Raw genomic sequence first — 23,419 nt, 5'->3', positions numbered from 1 at the left:
CAGGTTTGGTGACCCCCTAATCTAGAGGATTCCTTTTTTAATCAAGAATGGATGCCATATTTCATCAAATGTCTTCTTGGGTAACTATTAAACTGAATTCACATTTTCCCCTTTAACTTTTTTGTATGGCAAATTATATTGATAGATTCCTAATTCCACCATCCCTGCATTCTGGAACAAAATGCACGCAGTCAAGTTGTTTTACAGCTGGGATTGTTTTCAACGTATATAACAGGATTTTTCTTCAGTAATAATTATAAGTGAGATGGGTCTAACAGGTTTCTTCCCAGTGTCTGCCAGCCTTGTAAAAAGAACTAAGAAATTCTGCTTTTGAAGTATTTCCTGATTATCCCTAACAAATATGCTATCTCCTCCTCTGAACTTTCAGTATACTTCAAGCAACTGTTACCGAACTTAATCATATCTGGACTATGTTAAAGGTATTTAACCTCAATTTTCCTTCCACTGCCTCAATATAGGAAGGAAATCATTTATGTTAAAAGGCCGTAACATATCTTTATATACTGCGCTAGTAGCTGGGAGTGTGTTTTATATTAGGCACTGAATATTTATGAATGTTTCTAATGCCTCTTTTTTTCTCCTGAGCCTGCTAATCAGATTCCAACTTTACGTATGGTGAATCTATATTACTCATGTAATTTTTTAAAAATTAAACTATTAAAATATATAGTCATTTCTTTAAGAATCAAATACCAAGGTTAATTTTATAGACTCACTATTTTAAAAGAAAAGGTACAGCTTAATTAATGCAGCTAAAGGGAAATATGGTTTACAGAATGTATTACTTACACCTAATTCTACATATAAGTTTAATTCACACACAAAAAGTACTTACAAAGGATGCTCTGGATAATTCTAGACTGATTCTATAAATAGCTATTTCACTTTTGGACAAGTTATTTAATCCGTATGGACCTAAATTTCAACATCTATGAAACGATGAATTTGATAATTCCTAGGGTCCGTAAGTTTAAGCAGTAAGATTCTAAGAATCTAAGATAATTTATTTATTAAATCTCACAAAGTTCTCAAACAAGTATCTAATCCCTTTTAATAAAGAAAAAACAGGGAGGGGAGGTTGTAAACAAGATCCATTATCCTTTGTTGAGTCTCAAAAAGACTTTTTTAAGAAGTTACCTCTGTTTCTGGAGGACGTCTTCCTTCCTGATTTCAAGGTTTCTTTGTTTCTTTTTTTCCTAGTTGCTTTGATTTGCCCTTGACCAGATGCAGAATCAGAGTCAGAAGAGTCAAGTTTGACTTGACGATGCCTTCTTGACTTGGATGCCTTAGAAGTTAGAAATCCAATTAATCACAATGAATCACAAAATGAATCCTACTGACCGGCAATTTAGGAAAAGACAAAATACACAAAGATGAGCAAAAATAAAAGTCATAAAGTACTTTATCATTATCCTGGCTTGCTTAATACTTGTTGCATATATATACTCTTTTATCTTTACAACAGGAAAGGCTCCCTGCAACTGTCATCACCATCTACTCAAATTGGGTAAGAAATGTAGTTGTTGGGTTAAATGCAGTTGTCGTTGCATGATTGGGAAACAGGTGTAAAGGATTAGTACTGTTCCTTACTGTCTACTAACCTATTGCCCCTTTCTTGTAAGAACAGTTATGTTCCCTAGCTACCACCATGTGTTTTGACTGGAACCACTTGATGCCTGGCTCCAGAGACGTGCTGCTGTTATAGTCAGAAGTTTCACATCACCACGGCCACTGATTTGTTCAGGGGTGGGCATGTGATCTCTATCATAACTCAATTTTAGAATTCTGTGTAACTATTAGGAAGGCAAATTCTCCCTTTCCATTGAACCTAAAACTGGGAACACGCAAAGCTGGCTGTCAGGAACGACAGTGAAAGCAACATAAAAGGTGAGAAATGGAGGGACAGTGCAAGGACATTTTAGTTATTATCAATGAATTCCCTTACTTGCTTAAGCAGAGTCCTTACAGGAGTTTTTAGCTAATGCTGAAATCTAGGTATGAACAATTATTAAAAAATTACCAGGCATTATATGTTAACTGTACCTCAATAAAGAAAAAACCTGCAGCTATGCTATGATGCACTCTTGTAACACTTTATGGGAATTACGATTAAATCTCATAATGTCTTAAGATTCACATTAAACATCAATTAGCACTATATAATGTGGAACATTTCTGGTTTAAAACTATTTGGATTAATTAACTTATTGTCCTTGGTGCTTTCATTCAACAATATTTTGTACTCAATTTACTGTGGAATAACAAATATATAACACTTAACTAATCTATAACCACTTTTAATTTTTTATTTGTTCCTTTTCATTTCTACGACTAGAAAATGATAGTAACTTCCCACAAAATAAAGATACTCCTAGATTCATGAAAACAATCCAGGAAAAAATATGGGCTTAATTACATAAATTTATCATTAAAATGATAGTAAGAAAATTTTTGAATAAACTCACAAAACAGAGAAAACAACGCAGCTGTTAAAAAAAAAATTAGTAGCAGGAACAGTGAAAGCTGACTTAACAGAATGAAGAAATCTGAAATCTAATTGCCTGTGTTGAGAAAATTATTATACAGCAAGGTGATCCAAGTGGATCAGGAATTAGAATCATCAGAAATGGATCTAAAAAAATGGTAGATATGCTGAAAATCTACAAAAACAATAGTGTCTCATTTCCCAACCTCAAAACTACACAACTGACCTCCTATAGAAAACAGGAGGCTTGCTCTCTGGAAAGGCTAAGCCAGAGAAGCTGTAGGCCTAAGGAATGGTACAGCTGAGGAACGCTTCTTACTGAAAATAGGGAAGTTAAGTGAAACCTGCATAAAAAATGGTAAGCCTCTTGATTATCTCTGTAGGCTCCCAAAACATTGGTGGCTGGGCTTATTTACCCTTCTTTCCCCCAGACAAGGGAATGGAAGATTGCTCTCTGGTAAAAATGATGAGATCCAACAAAAAGAAATACTGAGGTTAAAAAGTCGTATCTCCACATGACAACTCTTAAATATGATCTGAGGCTCTTTAAATATTTGAAAAAAGCCACCAAAATGAAAGAGATCAAAATAAACAAAAACAGGAACTCTGGGGGAAAAGGCACAAACTTCAAAACACTGTAATAAACATCCTCAAGGACAGAAAAGATAAAGATATCGCATCAGAAAAAAATATTTTTTTAAAGAAAAGATTCAGAGAAGAAAAAAAAAAACCCTTAGCAATAAAAAAAGTCAGAATAAAAAATTCAATATAATGGCTCAGAAGACAAAGTTTAAGCAATCTCCCTGAAAACAGAGATTGAAAACAGAAAAGAAAAATAAAATAAAAATTCAAGAGGAGCAAAAATGCAGCAAATACTATCAAAGAAACAATATACAAAAACTCTCAGAACTGAAAGCTATCAGATCAAAAGGGCCTGCCATGACAGCCAAGGACAATGATGGAAAAAAGACCCACACCAACTTACATTATTATCATGACATTTCAAAACTCAAGGGATACAGAGCAAATCCTAAAACCTTCCATGATCAGGCATACTAAAAGCTGGAAGACAATAAAAAGCAAAGGCATCAAAATTCCAGGTAAATACCAAAAGAGAGAACTAAAAGAGAAAAAACTGAAGATGGCTTAGGAATACAGGGGTGGAAGTGGCACAGCAGGAGACTGCTGGGTTATGTAAACTCTGTAGTACTACTAGACTTTTTAAATTATGTACACGTATTACTTTGATGAAAAATAAAAATATTGTTAAAAAAGCATCAAGTCAATTCCAAAATTGCCTTACTGAAGAAATAACTTACCTGAACGACAACTGAAAAGGCCTTTGATTTTATTCTCGCTAAAGATTCTGCCCTTTCACATCTCTGTAGAAAAAAAAAACAGGAAGAGGGAGAAGAAACAAACATTAAAAGAAATTATGGACTCCCAAGTATTTGTTATCAGAAATAAGATTTGAGATGGAAGGTAGGGTCAAAGAAATTAACATTTATTGGACACTTATTGACCAAAGACCTATAAACGCACACTACACTCTCATACCAGGTCCACAATACCATCCCTATGGCTACTGATTGTTATTATTCAGGATTTAAGGAGGATAACAAGAATGAAAGCCTTGGTGATCAGGCCGTTCCCCCCCCCCCCGCCCCCATCTGCCTATACCCAAAGATGGCTCCTTGTCCCATCCACTAAGATGGATGAAAATTCCGGAGGCAGGAAGCAGTAAATAGTAGCTAGAGCTCCATACTGGTTGAAAGTCAGACAGGAAGAAAGAAAAGACATACTGCAAAAAACACTACCCTGTGTAAGGACTGAGAACACCTTACACCATTATCCTCCCCTTTCCCTGCAGAAACACTTAACTATCCTCACTCCCAATCTACACCTGGTGTGTCTGTCATAGGGTTTCCAGTAAAGAACAGACTAATTCTTCAGAGAACTGATGTCTCAGAATTGTCTCAGGTAATTGTGATAATACTGACCAAGGGTCATGATACTTTTATACAGAATCACAGCCACATATCAAATGAAAAAAAGCTAACTAAACTATTGCCCTGTAATCAATCATATAGTGAATTTTTCTGACCTCTGATTCTTGTGAATTTCCTTCTCTCTTTTCTTCTCCATCTTTAGCTTTTGATTTTAAGGGTGGATTCTGAAAGAGCAAAAAAGTTATATATACACATTTATAATTCAAATGAACTAAAACTCAATTCCAAATCATTTCAGAGCAATGAGAATCATTTAATTACTAAAAAACTAAAAGATCATCTCACGTTATTACAGCATGGTTCACCACCTGACATTAAGATCAAGGTTAGGTTTCAGAATAGTTCTTAAACGAAATGCCTAAATCCTAACTAATGAAGGAAAATATACACTTTATACAGCAGTTAGAAAACTGGTTTATTCTCCTTTCCTTCAGGTTTTCAGAGGTCTTAGTAATGCTAATTTAAGAGTTTATTAAAAGAGTACAAAAAAAAGGTACTATAAAAGTACTTTAAGAGAGTACCTAATAATTTTTACATGAATTGCCTAGGTCATTTGTGTAACCCATTTGTAACAAAGTATTCAAACAGTCTAAAATGTGTTGTGTGTCATTAAAATAAATGTGGGTAGAGGAAGCAAATTGTTTCCTCCTTTCCGAGACTGTCATTTCATCACTTTATCTTTTCTAAAATTAAGTTTTGAGGCAGCTCCCTTTTGTTTTTTGTTTTTTTTGAACCAGCTATCTTTATACAATGAAAAGCCAAAAACTGGCAGCCAATCTTTCTGAAAGACGATATATAAAATAATACCCATGGAGCATTTGTGAAAATACTAATACATTATCAGATACACAGTAAGTCATCAGAAATTGCTTGTTTTACTTTTATTTTTTCCTAAAAGTACTTACGAAAATAAGATGGAGTAGTGGTTTCAAAGTTAAATTTAGCAAGGCTGGCCACAAGGTTTCCAGAGTAAAAAAGTCTCTCTAGGTGAAAAAGTTACTGCGGAAAATGGGCAGCCCTAGCAACAGTACATGGATCAGAAAACTAAACTGAAGACTTGTGTTGATGACATTTGTAAATGGGTAAACCAGGGCAGGGAGAGCATGCCGATCAGAATGGAAGAAGCCACAACTCAGGCCTAACAGCCTGTGCCATGTAGAAAAATGGGACCAGTGTTACCAAATCACTGATTTTTTTAAATTTTTTTTTAGATTTATTTATTTATTTTAGAGTGACAAAGAGCATGTGCATGGGAGGAGGGGCAGAAGGAGAGGGAGAGAATCTCAAGCAGACTCTGTGCTGATCCCAGAACCCAACACAGGGCTTGATCTCACAACCCTGAGATCTTGACGTGAGCCAAAATCAAGAGTTGTATGTTTAACCGACTGAGCCACCCACGTGCCTCCAAACCACTGACTTTTAAGGAAGCTGGATGTCTGGAATTTCAAGTGAAGTCACAAAAATTTAAATTCTAGTGATTAACTCAACTTTTTTTTAACAACGTTAGGATCAACACTGTGTCAAACAAACCACACCTGTGTATAGGATTTGACCCAAAGACTGCCAGTGTGAGACCTCTGGAAAATGCTAAATTATAAAGATTATAGTAAATCTGTGGTATACCAAGATTATTTATTCCTCTACAGTTACACTGATACTACACGTAATGTATATTATTTAACACATATCACAGAATTGTTATTATCGTTTACTTATATAATAACATAACAAAATCTGTCTGTAAGGTTAAATAACATCACATAGCTGATAACTGGCAAAGCCAGAGCTAGAAAAATAAAGTCCTCGAAATCTTAACTCCTGAAAAATGTAGCCACTCAACTAAGCTGCCTCTCAGCTTTCTCACCCATGTCCAGCCACTAGTGTTCAATGCAAATACAATGGTGAGGTGGCAAACAGGCAGTCACATACCTTTCTGTCTTTGTGCCACTGCTGATGCTCCAAAACTATGTTCTTAATATTGTCAAAAAAATCATCCTTTATCAAGCTGAGGGCTTTGTCTGGATTGGATTTATCACCTGAAATTATATGTTTCATGTTCTGATAATGATCATGAACATTCAGCATTTCCTAAAAGTGAAAAGATGAGTCTTTTATTTCAGTTTTTGAGGCAAAACTTAAAGGCAAAACCAACACAAAATAAAACGACTAAGTTGATAAGGAATAATATGCTACAATATATTGAAAATAATATAATCATGCAACCAAAATGGTACAACTTTATTAATGAAGAGGCTGCTTTCCAGAGATAATGATTCACTGAATTTAACTCAACAAACACTGACTGATGTACACTGTATGGAGAGATGAAGGGAAAAGACAGGACACAGCAAAAATTATTTGTAGTGTAACATCATTAAATATCACTAATGATAGCTAAGATCACATTTTTTAAAATTTCATATTATCATTTCAAAGATATTTACATAATTCTTTATGTTCAGCCATAAATTCCTATGTAACAACTCTCATCCAATCCTCACAGAGATGTGCTGACTTTCACAAATCTTAACGCCTCCGTGCCTATAAGCTTCATCATTCGTTCACTAGTAAGATCCAGGATTAAAAGAAATGGAAGGCAATTTACAACAACATTTGAGGAATCACTTATTACTTAGATGTTCATTCCCCAGAAACCTCCAGCCAAATGGGCAGGTCTATGGGGTAAGGAGAACACATTATAGGCAGACTTGAGAAATCAGGTAAGACTGGTATTGAGACTTAGCTCAAAGACCAGCAAAGAACTACTAACATTTCCATCACAGATGACCTCTGCAACATCTGAGTCATCCCCAAGTTAGGCTACTCCATTCATTTCCGGTAGGTTTTGATGGAATCGACAATGAGAAACTGCTGGGCAGCGGCGAGCGCTCACATGCAGGATCTTCACAGGAGAACAGTGTCCAGACATGGCGAGCCCCTCACTTTGTACAGCTTACCGTGTACTATACTCCTATATTTTACTACATGCAATACAATACAGGGGAAAGACCACTAGCTGGACCTGTTTTGAGCCTGAGTTCTGTCACTTGCTAGATTGTGACTTTGAGCAAATCCCTCAATATGGGAATCACATTCCACATTTGTACAAAATTAAGCGATGCCATCTAACCCAGTGCAAAAGTATTAAGTGAGCTTATACAAGTGGGAGTGTTCCATAAATGTAAAGCACTATACAAAGGTAAAGGATTAAGAAATAAAACAAAGTACGTGGACTCTAGAGCCTTACAGGCTTGGACAATCAAATCCAGTCTGCACCTTACCTGTACTTTACGGAAATTACTTAACTTCTCTGAACCTCAGTTTCCTTGTTTTTAAAATTAGGAAATACCACCTCCTTTACAGGGTTACTAAGATTATTAGTGAGATAACAACATAAAACGTCTAACATAGGTCCTGGTGCATGCTGAAAACTCAACAGATCATAGCCATTATTACAACCACATACATAAAGACTCAGAAATGAAATGAATGGCTCAAGGTCCTATTTAAGTAGCAGAGTTAAAATTGAAAATCAAAAGTTTCTTTTTCCCCATATACTTTTTTAAATTCCATTATAGTTAACATACAAAGTTATATTAGTTTCAGTTCCACAATACAGTGATTCAACAAAAATCAGAAGTTCTGGTCCTATTCTCTTCATTTGATTGTGCCTCCTTAACCACAAAACTGGAATTAATGAGTGGCAGAATGATGGCAAAAATGCAGGTGCTGACAGGCAGACTTAACAGCATTTGCGCAGAGGAAAGTCAGGAAGTATTAAACGTAAGGATTATCAGTGAGAATGGGTCAAAGACTACACTAGGACAGGATAGAGTGATAAGGCTCTCAAAGCAGATCTTTGGCAGCCAAAGACCCTAGATAGTCAGGATAACTTCACACAGAAGCTTCTAGGAATTGGCATTCCATAGCTTAGCCCTTCTGACCCTCCTCCCCAATCACCCTAAAAGGACATGGCTTTGTGCATCACCTCAGCTCTGTTCTCTAAAATCTTCCATACCTGTTTGCTGACATATACAATTTTTTTTAAAACAGAGGAACCTCACATCAACACTTTCAGAACCTTTAATTCACAGAGTAAAAGAACTTAAAATAAAGCATGTTTAAGAAGGTATGTTGAGAAAAAAATTAACATTCTACCACCATTATTAGTCCACAACCAAAAATTATAACCAATTTGATTCAATCATCTCTTTCACTAGGAGAATATGGAAAAGAACAATGCAATGTCTTGCTGTACTAAAACATCCTCTGCCCCTTTATGATTAACCTCAGTGCTCCCTGGCAAACCCTTTCTGGTATCCCAAACCTATTGTTCTTCACAGTGGCTATTCCAAACTTTCTCTATTCTCAATTCCTTGAACCCCCAATGCCCTCTCTTAAAGGTCAGCCTATCAGTTCTGTTTGCCTTCTACTTTTCCTCTTCACAACAAATCATATGAATCCATTTTCACCTCCTTTCCCCAAGTTTCAAAAGAATTATGCCTTCTCCTGGTCAAGGCTAATCTCTCCACTGGGCTTCAATCAGACTGCCTACCTCCTCCTTCCATACAACCTCTCCTAATTGACTCCTTACCCTAAGCCTAAATATAAACTTGAAGTTTAACAAATAATTAAAAATTGTTTAAAACACCTATCTGGCAGGGATATTATGAGGAATAAAATAATCTATACAAAACATCTTGTTAGCTCCTGCACTATACTATGTCTTTAGACATTTAGTAAACAACTTCCTTCTAACGCAGTAATTCTTATCTTTTGGTGGTGGTGGGGGAGTGGAGCATGAACACTTTTGGAAATGTGAAGGTAGCTATGGTACCTCAACCTAACCACACATCCATATGTACGACAGTTGATCACACAATATGTGCCACATGACATCCTCAGCATTATTCAGGCATAATTCGGTTTCAATTCTCGCAATTGGATGAAATAAGGATGGTAATCCTAATATTAAAGAGGGGGAAACTAAGGCTCAAAGGAATTAAAAAACCTGACCAAGGCTGCTACCTGGTTAGACTCACTCACGAGAACTCTCTTTCCCTTTATGTGTGTGTGTGTGTGTGTGTGTGTGTGTGTGTGTGTGTGTATATCTCCATTCTTTTGAAATGTAAATATATCATAGATTACAAGGTTGTAGTCCTGTAATGGGTTTTGTTTTAAACTCTGGGTGGTGCCTTTCCACGCATGTAAAATTCTATGAGTCTCACTACTGATCCACGTGAAAGAAGATTTTTTTTTCCCTCAATACTGAACAACCGAAATAAAATACCAAAATAAAATTAGATGGTAAAACTGCTTTAAGACTGTGCCTCTTATCCATAATTCTTGACTTCAAGTTTTTGTTTTATCAGAACAGCCCCATTGTTTTCAATGGGTTTTTAAATAAACATTTTAAAAAGGAACTTAGGAAATTAATACATAATATTAAAAAATAAAAATAAAGTCACTTTAAATTTTTGTTTTATGACCTATCTAAAGTCAAATACAAATGGTGGTTTCAGTATTTGAATCTAAATGAGGCCAAGTACAGTCAGATGTAGAAACATCTTTTTGCTTCTCACTGAGTTTCAAGATTTATTCCGTAGATTTTCATATATTTAGGATGTATTATTTCTGATACTTTAGAGGAACAATAAGCGTTCTATGATTGGTTAAAATCATTAGAAAAATTTCAGTATCCCATAGATGAAGGTATAACTTCAATATATAGTTAACAATAAAACAATTTTTTTTTTAATTTCAAGGCCATAAAAAACAAATTTACCTCCAATACATCAGAAGTGATAAGTTTCATTACACGATCATTTGGGTCCTTAAATTCTTCTGTAACTTCAGCTCGTTGAATTTTCTTCTTCATCCTATATGATAGCTATATGATAATGAATGTCTTTTAAAAGATATTTTTTAGATAATCCATTTTCCAAAGACTATTAGACTTTAAAAATAACCTTTAAGATGCCATGCTATATGCTTATAAATTCGGATGGTATTCAGACAAGTTACATGATTTGCCAGCTGATGATTCAGAACCAGAATTAGGACTTAATGCTCTTTTAATCTAGTGTCTCAACTGTCGCTAAGACTGAAGAAATATATTTTATTAGTGGAAGTTTCAACTTTTCACCAACTAACATTAGAATTCCTTGGTGCTCTTTCAGTAACCTGATGTCTGAATAAAGAAATAAGCAAATGGCAGATGCCAGATCGAATTTCCTCTTCTAACAATTTAATAAATGGCATTTAGAAACACACTGCATTTAAAAGCAGAGACTAAATTTTTGTTTGCAAAAAAAAGTAATCAGAAAGCATTTTCTCCTACTTTAAGAAACTTTCCTACAAGTATTAGAAATTACATAGTATCTTTTCCACTTTATGGAAACTGAGGTGCTTTATGAACCATGAAGCATAATTTCTCATTTTGACAAAGATCTATTTTAGACAACATACCAATTTGGGCATTGCTGTAAAGTGAAATGCTTTGTCTAGTCGTAGTTTCCTAAAAATATAGGCTGCATCAAAATGTTGTGCATTTATCAAATCTTGCTGAAATTTTAAAACTTCATCCCAATCCTTCAGTGCAACTCTAATCTACAAACAGGAAGAGTAAAAAAACTGTTAATAAAGGTAAATCGTTTTTTACAAATGTTATTATAATTTTGCAACACTGGTATTCCCATTAAAATCAGTTTGCTGTGAAAACATGGTACCTATTTTCCTATTTTGCTGAGGGAAAACAAGTATTACCTTTTGTTTTGGTTGACATAGTTGGGTGTTATATAATCCATATAGCAGATACAAAGCACCAACTCTGATCTGGAAGGTGTATGGAGGTAAAAAATATTGCCAAGCCAAAGCTAATGCTTCTTTTGTAAACATGTTCTTTTCTAAATTTCTCATTCTACCACTAGGAAACAAAGAAAAAACATATTATGACTTTAAGTAAATAAGTAACGAACAAAAATTAGAAGAGGTATATCCTCGCAGCTGCTAGAAACTGAATGGGCATTCCACATCTGATCCTTTCATGATCAAGCATGGTCTAATTTTCTCCTGTGCTTCTTACCCTGAGGCATAGGCATACACTAGGTAAACATCATGCTCCTTCTAAAACATCAAGTTTACTTGCTGAATTGGGGAGCAAAAAGGGAGGGGTTACAAATTATTCCCAGGTTAAGAATTTTAAACATTTAAAACATTAAAATAAGCATGGTTATATTACAGAATAAAATACAAAAAATTACATGCATTTTAATATATAATGGAGATTTTCCCCAATACTTTCAGGGATTCACCCTACACCTCATTTGTCTTTGAGACACCTTGGTGAAAAAGTTAGAGAACCACAATACAACCTAACCCATGCTCTCCTCCCAATTCTGCAGAGTAAAGCTCGCCAAGTAAAGGAGCAGATTAGGAAAGCAGACCACCCTATACTCCTAAAGCCTGGGCTCTTCAAATAAAAAATATACTAAAAGAATGCAAAATATCTACTGTAGAATTAGCAACCAAAGCCATTTCTAAAGAAATAACATCACTACTCAAGTAGTCCCTACTTTTTTTCTCACTTAGTTTTTCCTCATTAGCTAAATATTAAGGTAACCCCAGGAAAATTTTCCTTAACTGCCACTCTTCAGGGGAGATGCACTGGAAGACCATGGGTTTTGGAAGCAGGCAGACATACAGGTTTCAATATTTGCTCTACCACCTACTAGCTGTGTGGTAATGGAGATTACTTAACCAGGATCCTTAAGTCTCAAGTTCCCCTTCTATAAAACAAGGATAATTATACACCTGCTTTTCGGAGTTGTTATATGGATTAAATAAATTAAGCTATAAACACATCACATTTAGCAGCCATTAAAAAATTAGTTCCTGGGGCGCCTGGGTGGCTCAGTTGGTTAAGCGACTGCCTTCAGCTCAGGTCACGATCCCAGGGTCTGGGGATGGAGCCCCAAATCGGGCTCTCTGGTCTGCGGGGGAGCCTGCTTCTCCCTAGCCCTCTCCCTCTGCCTGCTCCACCCCCGCTTGTGTTCTCGCTCTGTCAAATAAATAAAATCTTAAAAAAAAAAAAATTAGTTCCTTTCCAGGGCACCTGGGTGGCTCAGTGGGTTAAGTGTCTGCCTTCAGCTCAGATCATGATCCTGGGGTCCTGGGATAGAGCCCCGAGGGGAACCTGATTCTCCCTCTCCCCTCATGCTCTCTAATAAACAAAATCTTTTTTAAAAATCAGCCCTTTTCCTTTCATTAACTGTACAACAAATAGCTCTCTATCCTCAAACCATGCAATGTACAAACTACATTAGTAATTATTATATTAAGACAAAAAAGATAGATTTTACTTTTTATTCAGGAAAACAGTTTTAATCATAAGAACTCATTCAGCCAATTATTTAGCTTTTTCAATATTATATATGTTATGCTAGTGGATACCAAATTCATCCACTGTCCTCAGAGCTCTACTGAGTGGAAGGAAAATTTTAAAGCAATAATAATGAATATTTAGGGAGTACTTAGAGTGCATTTAACATATATTAGCTCATTTAACCTTCAGAACTACAATATAATTATCACTGTCTCCATTCTATAGAAATGGAAGCTCAGGCAAGCAACCTCCCCAAAGTTACTCTGTGGACTCTGATTCAGTATCAGGCAGTGGGACTCAGTAATCTGCTCTTAACCACTCCACTCCACTTTACAATAACTTGTGATAAGTCCACAGATAAAGTAAGGAGAGTGCTGTAGGAAAAACAGAGTATGAACGCTTTGCTTACTCTAGAAGGGCAAAGGAAGGTTTCCCTAAAGAATTGCCATTTGAGCTTAAAACTGAGTGAAGAAAAAGGTGGCCTAACAGAAAGAGCCGGGGGAAAGCTACAGGCTTTGGAAACGCCTGAAGAGGGCCACAGGCGGAATGGAGCAAGTGAGTGCCTGGAGGGGAACGGCAGATAACGCCGCGGAGATGGGCTGAGGTCAGTGAGGGAGGGTCTTGCCGGGCATACTGGGGCATTTGAGCTTTATCCTAAGGGCAATGGAAACCACTGGAGTGGTAAGCAGGGGAGTGACAAGATAAAATTCACACTTTAGAAAGTTGGTTGTTGTATGAAAAATGAATTCAGTCGTGCAGCGGTTTGTCCTTGCTTAGGTGTTTGTTTTGTGTTTATACATGGGTTTCTAAGAGAACAGCACTGGAGGAAGGCAAACGATGGGTGACCTAGGCCAGGGTGAGGCAGAGGAGATGGAGAAGAGGGTTTAGAACGACGGCCAGGCAGAAATAACATAGTCTGCAGGCGGCCGCAAAAGGATGCAGCCGAAACCAATTAAAGTGCCCAGAAAGAAGGCCCAGGATAGCTGGGGGCAGCATTCTGAGGCTGCCGCCTTTCTCAGCCTTTCTCAGGTGCTGCGATGCGTTGGAGAAGCAAGCAGCTTCCTACACCACCCCCGACCAGGGAGAGAGGCGGGCAGCAGAGTACAAACACCCACCAGAAGATGGTCCCGAACTTCATACTCCTCCAGAGCTCCGTGAAGTCCTCGAAGCGCACACTATCCGTCTCCTGGAAGCGGCTGAGCAGCGCCTCGCAGTCAGTCTGCAGGCCTGGAGGAGTCCCCATGCCTGCGATGCCCACACGCCACGCGCCGCTCACCCCGCCGCTGTAGCCGAGGAAACCAGGACCGGACGTGCCGCCCCCTATACGTGACGCACTTGCGCTCCGTGACGTATTATCCGGCCCCGTTAGCTCCGCCTCCAGCCGGACTCGTGCGCAACGTGGTTTTGCTTACTGCGCATGCTTGGGTTCCTGTGCGTTTTACCTGCTCAACTCCCCTTAACCTAGGGTTAAGGTCAGTCCTTCAAATTTCATTGAAAAGGTTTATATCTCAAGCGTTCTGTGAGCCCAAGAAGGATTTTAGGTTTGCATTAGGCTAGCTTGTGTAAATTGGCTTTACCCTTACTATCACTTTCCTTTAAAGTGACCCTAGTGTGACAGAAGTCAACTTCTATAGCAAGGCAAGAGCAGTTCCCGATCTTCAACCTACCTCCTCGTGGAAACAGGATCTAAAGACGGTTTACTAGGAAATGGACTGGACTCATTCTGTCACAGTCTACAACCACATAATATAGTGCTTAATGTGTCTCTCGTTGTAACCGTAGCAGTCTTCTGCAACCGCAAGTTGAGAAACTTGTGAACGTCGCCGCCCACCCCCTATAATCATAATAATCTAGCGCAGTACTTAGCGGAAAGTATTTATTTACATTTATCGATTATTTGGCTTGATGGGCTCTCTGTGAGCCCCACCTCTTAGATTCTCCCTGGAGGTAGATATGGAGCTGTATTTTGTCCTTTTCGCCATTTTCAGATTGTAGGGCATGCTATATTTATCCTTCAGGAGTGGTATCCCAGTATAATAGAAAGCATTAGACGATCTGTCTGTAGATCCGTTCAACTCACTTAACTCTCCTGATTGTTGATCTATTGTTTAAATTTTATGTAATATTTTATGAATACAGAAAATCTTTTGTAGCATATCTTAGATAAGAAGCATAGCAATGAAAGAGTATTTGTGTACCTTCTACCTGTGTAGAACGAAAACATTACCAACTCTGTCACATTAACCTATGAACTCCTCCTCTAACCTATTCTCCTGCCTCTACCACTACCTTAGTAACGACTACTTTGTTTTGCTTTTCATTCTCTTGTATGTACTTTATGACATGTGTATGGATCTCTAAACAACATATTGTTTAGTTGTGGTTGGTTTTGAGTCATGAAAATGGTATTGCAATTTTTTAAAAGTAAGTTCTATGCCCAATTTGGGGCTTGAACTCATGGCCCAGAGATCAAGAGTAGCACCAACAGAGCCAGCCAAGCACCACTCCCCTTTCTTTTACTTTTTTTACTTTACTTTTTTTTTTCAATTTCTAATATATATGGTCTTTGAATTACTTTTTACATTAAATAATGTTTCTAAGATTTATTCATAGCTGTAGTTCACTCATTTTCATTGCTGCCTAATGTTCTGTTGTGTGAATACATAGTTTATCCATTATTTCCTCTGTGCAAATTTAGGTGGGTTGTAGATCTTACTATTATCAACAATGCTACTATGAACACTTTTGTACATGGCTCCTCTTATTTGTAGGGTTGCCAGATAAAGTAGATGAGGCCAAATTAAATTTGAATATCAGATAAAATTTAGAAATTACTCATTGTTTATCGTATACACAGTTTAACTGTATTTTAAAGGATGTCCTTTATTTTTGTTTGCCAAAGTTGGCAGTTCTACTTACATCTTACGGCAGTATATATACATCATCGTACAGTAGAATTGTTAGATGATAATGGGTGTAATTATAAAACTTTAAAAGATAATGTCAAATTGTTTTCGTAGCACGGCTGAACTGATTTTCACTTCACTATCTGCATATGGCAGTTACAAATTCAGCCATACCATCTCAGAAACTTGATATCTAATTGTGGTCTTAACATGCATTTCTCTGATTGTTAATGTGGTTGCGCAGCATCTTAAATTCTGATTTGTTTCCTAGTCCCTCTACTATGAAATGCCTGCTCATATATTTTGTCCATGTTTCAATTGGATGGTTCGCCTTTTTCATATTGATTGGTAGGATCACCTTATATATTCTGAATGCTAAACTGGTATATGTTATATGTATTATAAATATCTTTCCCCAGTCTGATTTGTTTTTGTTTACTATCTTTATGCTGATTTTTGATGTACAGAGATTCGTATTTTTAGTGTAGTCAATTTTTAAGTCTTTTCCAATAAGGACTTTTGTCTATAAATATGTTCCCTATATTTTATTATTAGCTGAGCTAGTGCCAGTAGTGTGACTTAATAAACTTAAATGCTCAGTAGCTTGACAAAAAAGAAAAATTTTTTTCCCATTAGTTTCAATTAATGGTAAGATGGGGCAGGAAGGGTTCTGCTCGGAGAAGTCATCCAGGGACCCAGACTGATGAAACCTCTGCGGTCTTCAGCCATTGGTTTTTTAAAAGTCGCCCTGAAGGGCGCCTGGGTGGCACAGCGGTTAAGCGTCTGCTTTCGGCTCAGGGCGTGATCCCGGCGTTATGGGATCGAGCCCCACATCAGGCTCCTCCGCTGGGAGCCTGCTTCTTCCTCTCCCACTCCCCCTGCTTGTGTTCTCTCTCGCGCTGGCTGTCTCTATCTCTGTCAAATAAATAAATAAAATCTGTAAAAAAAAAAAAAAAAGTCGCCCTGAGCATAGACATCTAGTCTGTAGACAGGGGAGAAGAAAGAATGTGAAAGACTGCATGAGACAACTTTATGAGCCATGCCTAGACGTGGTGTATACTCAACGGGTGGTCTGCTAACCTCTGCTAGTCCACGAACTATTTATTACCTTTCCATCACTCAATAGTACGGAAATTAAGAATAAGTATTTGTAAACTTTTAATAGCAATCTGGCAAAGTAATTTTATGTCTGTTAAATCTAATACTAAAAAAGGGGCTTGCATTTGGTCTGACTTTTTAAATATCAATTTTTCTGGTAATTTATTTGTTTTTGTTTTTGTTTACAAAACAAATTATTAATCGATAATAAATTGGATACAAATTGTCCATTACCACAGACAGTTTAGGAAGCACTGGTGTACACTCTTTCAGTCCACATCCTGTTATCTAAAAGTCACTCACATAGTCCTACCACAAGGCAAGGAGACCTGGGAAACGTTCCTAACTGGGCTGAGAGCTCCGATCTATGGAAGAGGTGCATAATCTTTGTTGAACTGCCAACATTGCTGCCACAAGTTTATTCCAAAAGTCTTAAAGCATTGCCTTTCACTTTTAATTCACTGTATCCATGTAAAAATTATTTCAATGTGTGCTACGAGTGAAGGATCCAATTTCACTTTTTTGCATATATGTCTGTATATGTATTTTCCATATGTGTAATTTCCTTGCACCTCCAATTGAATAGTCCATCCTTTCCCTAATGATCTAAAAAGTCACTTACTTTTGTCACATATCAAATGTGCAGGCCTAATTGATGCCAATACACAATTGTATGGCTCTGCACCTGTTGTTAAGATACCAAAATATTTACTGTTAGTATATATATAATTTACTGTAGCAGTTCTGAATACTGATTGCTCCCCCTTTCCCATGGGTCTTGTTGTTTTTTTGTTTCATTGTTTATTTGTTTAGTGACCTGACTGGACTATTTTAGTGAAGTCCGTTTCCCCCAGGAGGTGAAGCCTCTTAAGTAACTACCCGGAGGGTACAGCCGTAGCTTTGCACACGGTTACCTGGGATGATAGTGGTTTTAGCAAGGCTTTCTTTGTCTGTCTCTCTTCCAGATCTCTCTACTAAAAGAGCCTGACTCTGTTGTTATCACACCCAGCCATTAGGCTCCAGTAATTGCCTATTGATTGCTCGATTGCTTTTGACAATGTCTTGGGGGCATGAATTGCTTCATAGTCTAAGCCAATTACATTTAGGCTCCTTTGCAGAGGTAGTCTTTGAGGCTTGTTCTGATCCAAGGAGGGCGTCTCTTAGTTGTCTCTTTCCTTGGCTTTTTCTGGTAAACTCGTTGGCCTGTAGTTTAACTTGTGGCTGCCATAGAGCTGTCCGCCTCCTCTTAATTACTTACCACCAAAACATCCATTCTTTTCAAGAGCACCTTTGGGTTTGAATCTTCTCACCCTCTTCCAAATAAAGTCCATTCCTGTGGGGAGAGCTTCTGAGTTCTCTGTTCTAATGGACTTTCTCTCCCCCGGGGCAAAATCTCTGAGCCACTGCTATGGAGCTGGGGATGGGGACAGAGGCCCACTTCTCTCAGAATGATACCTCTGCTTCAGGAGCAGGGTTCTGGGAGGGGGCAGTAGTCTCTATTCTTCTCAGGCTGCCTCTGCTGGCATGGAACTCCCAGCTTACATGTGAGCTGGGGTGAAAGAAATTGGGGTCCTAGCACTCTTGGCCTGCTGCACCTGGGATAGAGCCTGTCCTATGAATACTGTCTGAAAGAAAGAAAGGAGTTCCAAATCTCTCCAATCTCCAGGTTGTACTTGCCTGGAATTTAGGCTTTGCAACATGAAGTTAAAGAGGATGAGAAGTGCTGGCAGCCTGGCCCTCCCAGAGAGATACCATAGCCCTTTACTGGGATGTAGGGGAAGAGGGAGCCCTTTCTTGGCCACACCCACCTGGAGTTGAGCTTTTGTCATACTGAACAGGGTGGGGGAGGCAGCAGGTCTTGGCTCAAGTGTCACTAACTCTTCCTGTTCTTACCAAGATTGAGTATATTTTCTTGAATAAAATTTTCTTCATCTGCTATATTCTCTTCAGATAATTTCAAGAGACTTTAAATGGTATTTTTAAAAATTCTTGCCAGTTGTAGTTGTTTCACTGCTGAGCAAGTCCATGGAGCTCCTCAGACTGCCATTTTCCTGGAGATGCTTTTAAAGGTGTAACTCCCCCATCCAATGACCGATCAGTGTAAGGGTGTAAAGGCCCCAGCCCTCTCTGTAACTTGGGACAACGCTCAAGGACTGTCCCAGGTCCAGAGCTCCACATATGGCTGCTGAAGATCTTTGTTGGGACTGCATTTCAGCTCAGTTTCTTCCTCTGCACTTCTGCTTTTTTGCTTTCTCATGTTGTCCCTTAAAGCACTAATACATGACCTGCGGTCTGCATCTCAGAGTCTACTTCCCAGGGAGCCCAAGAGCAGAGACTTGGGCATCATTATACTATTCTCTTTACTTTTGTACATGTTCAGAGTTTCCATAGTGAAAATTTAAGGAAAGAAAAGAACTGAGTCAGACTGGGTATGGTGGATAAGGTCGTAAGTGACAGGTGACCTCCAGGGATTGGTTTGGGACACTGAGCAGGGAATGCAGGAGGTGGAGACTTTTGGAGGACATATGATGAATCATTTGGAGCACAGTTAAGTTTTTCAGAGGCCAACTTTGAGGTTCCTGTGGGGAGCAGTGTAGTCTGGATACAGATTATCAAACTAGAAACAATTCATGAAAAGAAAAGGTAATGGTGACTCAGAACATCTTAAATGGCCAATAAACATTCTATTTAGTTTTCAATCATGTTTTGCCCAATAACAGTTGAATGTGTGAGTAGCTCATAGAATGGGCCATTGATGGTAGGCACCACATTTTCGAATATTTGTATCACCCACAGGTCTTAGCATTGTCCTAGTCTGTTCAAGCTGTTTTAAGAAAAACACCATAAACTGGGGAGCTTATAAATAACAAACATTTATTCCTCACAGTTCTGGACACTGGTGAGAACCCTGTTACAGTTGCAGATCTCTGACTTCTCAGGGAATCCTCACGTAGCCAAAGGAAGCAATGGAGCTCTCAGGAGAGGCTGTCAGCATTCATATGTTGAAACCTAACCTCCAAGATGATAGTATTAGGAAGTGGGGCCTCTGGGCAGTGATTAGGTCATGAGGGTGGAGCCTCTTGAAAGGGATTTGTGTCCTTACAAAAGAGACCCTTTTCATGAGGCTCCACCCTCATGACCTAATCACTGCCCGGAGGCCCTACTTCCTAATAGTATCATCTTGGAGGTTAGGTTTCAACGTAGGAACTTGAGAGGAAACAAACATTCTGAACGTAGCAAAGACCTTGGACTCACTCAACCCTCGGTAATTGTTTACAAAGTGAGTGGATTTCACTGGAAGACTAGAAGATAGTCCTGTTTTCCCCATTCTCTTTCTGTGGTCATAATTCTTCTCTGGTTCCCTTGTCACCCGAGATCCTCTCCCACCTTTAATCAGGTGTGAGTTGTCCTTGTGCAAACAGAGTGGAAGGTTTTAAAGAGCAATCAAAGATGAATCATACGATATCATGCTGGAAGGAACTAAGAACTTCAGTAGGGGAGATGAGACATCCATAAATGACCAAGGAAGCTCAAAAAAAAAAAAAAAAAAAGAAAAAAGAAAAAGTAAGAAAGCTAAAGGTGTAGTGACATGAAAGTTCACAGGGGTGGCAAATATTTGCAGTCGAATTTGCCTGGGAGGAGGCATAGTGCCTACGCAGGCTCTGCTGCCTCCTCTGTAATTTGTAGTGTTAATACCTCATTTTTGTTTATGCTTTTGTTTTTGCTTTCAGTATTCTACCAGCAGGCTGGGAAATCAGGAAACAGTTTATGATGGTTTACCCCACAGCTGTTCAAAGCTCTTAACGTTTGTCATAGCAGTTGTGTGTAGAACCATCAGAAAAAAAATCTGTTTGAAAGAACAAATAATATTATCCAGAAATATTTGAAAAGGATCTCTATATAGTGTTTCTTAATGTTTTAATGTTTCATAGATCTCTAAAAGGACTTAACAGACTTCTAGTCTACATGTGAGGCTATGTATATGAGGTTTCTCAACTTTTTAAAATGTATTGCCCTTGGTGATAAGCATTACAGCCACCCACCCCACCCCCCCAGCCTGCTCTGCTCTGTGGAGAATCACCAGTTTATGATTAAGCATCCATAAGACCAAAAGAGTTGTAGCACTCTCTTTAAACGGCACCTCTCTAAATAAATAAATACAAACACACAAGATGATTGAGGCTACATATTAGTTTTTATTAGTAAAACATATTTAAAACACCTCGATCACTTTTTAAAAATGGACTCTTACTTTCTTGGATATTGTTTGAAAAACCATAAATGGAATTTTCCTGAAGGAAACAATTTAAAATAAAATGTAAAATGTTGACAACTGTGGACATGCACAGATGAGGTTATTAATTTAAACAATACCTTTCTGTGTGCTTTTACTACAAACTGCACAATCTTAACATACTAATTACAGGAGATGAAATTTAATTGCCCCAAGCTTCTCCATATTCCATAAACTCACCTCCCTTCTGTCCAACACAATGATCTTCTCCCAAAGGATTCTCAATAGCTGGCCTCAGTAGGGTGCTGGCACACAATATTCAAAAAACACAGCAAACAAGAAGCAAAACAACACAACAAAACACCGGGGCAGCTAAAGTTCCAATTTACTTAATCAGGGATATCTCAAAGTCAGCTTTATTTAAAATAAACTAAATCTTTGAGTGCCTTATGGGAAATACATTGAAATAACCGAAAGAGTCCTCTATTTTTGACCAGATTAGTAGATGACTAATTTTTAAAACCTGTTATATAGTTGAGCAAGGTCCAATCTGTTAGGAGACCTCAGATATTTTTCTATTCCATGAAGCACAGCTTCACACCCCTAAGTATTTGGGAGTTCCGCAGACAGCTCCACCGCAACACATCACGCTTCTATTCCCTGACTCTCCCAACCGTCTCATCCCAGGAAAAGTTTAGGCAAAGCTCAGGCATCAGAATTGGACAAATCAGCAAGACAAAGGGCACTGCTGACCACTAGCACACCCGGCCCGCCCCGCTAGGAGCCGGGAGGGGCCGCGCCTCCCACATGAGCTCACACACGTAGGCGAGAGCCGGGAGCAGCAGCCCCACTGAGCTAACCCGGCCTCCGAGCCGAGGGCGGGGGCCGGGGCTGCGGTGCTGCGCCCGAGCACGTACCGGGGCGGGGCCTGCCGCGCGACGGGCGGGGTTTGGGGAAGTTTCTCCCAGCGGCTTGTGTTTCGCATCCTTATCATGTAGTACCAGCGGCACCAGGGATGGAAGGGGTGGCCGGTCCCTTCTGCATCCTTGTTATTTTCCCCGCTGAGGGGTCTGTCCGATCAGTGCTGCTCTCAGGCACCTGTCTTTCCTCTCCGTCCCGGATCATGGAGCCGAGACAAGGGAGTAAAAGAAATTAAATAGTACAAGGAGACCGGGTGTCTGGGCAGCGTCTTGGATAAAACCGACCACTACAGGTAAGAAAATTACGTCCAAACCTCTGAAAGGTGTGAACACAACAAAGCTCCAGAAGGCGTTTGATAGGAGGGCTTGTGGTAAGGTATAGCTTTTATAGTACAGGGAGACTATTTCATATCAAATTCTACAGATCAAATAACAATCTGTGAAACGATCTGGGATAACAGGTTCAGCGCTATTTTAAGGGATGAAATACGAGTGAAGTGATTAGTGGCAGACTTAAAAAAAAAAAAACCTGAGTAAAAGATTTTTTTGTTTACACTTTTGTTGGTTCCAGTTGGCAACATGTTGGCAAAGGTTTTATTTAACCAAAACCCTATTGTTAAAAAAAAAAAAAGATTCCATTTTTTTGCAACTTGTTTCTGATGTTGCTACATTAGAAATCTGAACTTTTAGAATCTAAATATTGAAGTTCTGCAAAGCCGGTAACTTCAAGCTCATCTTTTCTGTATTTTAGAGATTGTAGGGGAAAAGAGCTATTTGGAGTGGTAGTTGTAAAGTTATACAGACTTAAAAGACATGTCTATTATGCCCTTAAGCCAAACAGCTCTGAGAGAACCATATCATACATTGGTATAACCTTTTGTAGTTCATTAATGGGCTTTCCATAAATCACCTCTTTTATCTGTGAGTTAATGTCTCCATCACCAGACACCTGAATCTCCAGTTCAAACTCAAAATTTGATAGCACTTTAGGACACCATTTTTACTCATTTCCATTTACGTCTTGCCATTTCTCGCTTAGGACATCCCCTCAATGTTCTCTATGACTTCATTACCTTCACCCCACTGCTTTCTCTCGTTTGCTATTTAAACAGTTAACAGGGAAAAGGGTATGTTCTACTGAACTGGCTGGCACCCTGCAGTGTTCAGCACCATGGGCTGTGGAGTCACTGATGGCCAGCTCAAATGCTTTGAACCTTGAGCTACCTTTCCAAGACTGTTTCCCTATCTATAAAATGAGATATAAATATTAATTCATAGGTGTTTTTTGAAGATTGTGAGATAACATGCAAAATGCTTAGCACAGAGCCTAACATACGATACCTAATAGATGTCAGATTCATTT

General features: G+C 38.5%; 1 protein-coding gene across 2 annotated transcripts in view; it reads right to left on the bottom strand.

The window, feature by feature from the left end:
• Window positions 1-14,207, bottom strand: part of SNAPC1 (small nuclear RNA activating complex polypeptide 1) — a 30,741-nt gene extending 16,534 nt beyond the window's left edge. For both annotated transcript variants that reach the window (XM_045810422.2, XM_087855986.1), the window contains exons 1-8: window positions 14,014-14,207; window positions 11,281-11,440; window positions 10,984-11,124; window positions 10,301-10,405; window positions 6,445-6,603; window positions 4,611-4,679; window positions 3,826-3,888; window positions 1,159-1,306 (exon numbers count right to left, since the gene is read on the bottom strand). In XM_045810422.2, coding sequence (XP_045666378.1) covers window positions 1,159-1,306; window positions 3,826-3,888; window positions 4,611-4,679; window positions 6,445-6,603; window positions 10,301-10,405; window positions 10,984-11,124; window positions 11,281-11,440; window positions 14,014-14,141 — 973 coding nt within the window. In that variant the 5' untranslated portion in view covers window positions 14,142-14,207. The remainder of the gene's footprint in view (window positions 1-1,158; window positions 1,307-3,825; window positions 3,889-4,610; window positions 4,680-6,444; window positions 6,604-10,300; window positions 10,406-10,983; window positions 11,125-11,280; window positions 11,441-14,013) is intronic.
• Window positions 14,208-23,419: the final 9,212 nt, after the last annotated feature.

This window comes from Ursus americanus, chromosome 26, assembly GCF_024610735.1.
Source record: "Ursus americanus isolate L20-20 chromosome 26, mUrsAme1.1.p, whole genome shotgun sequence".
Classification (NCBI taxonomy): domain Eukaryota; kingdom Metazoa; phylum Chordata; class Mammalia; order Carnivora; family Ursidae; genus Ursus; species Ursus americanus.
Note: the sequence above shows the minus strand (reverse complement) of the source record. Positions and strands in the feature narration are given on the sequence as shown.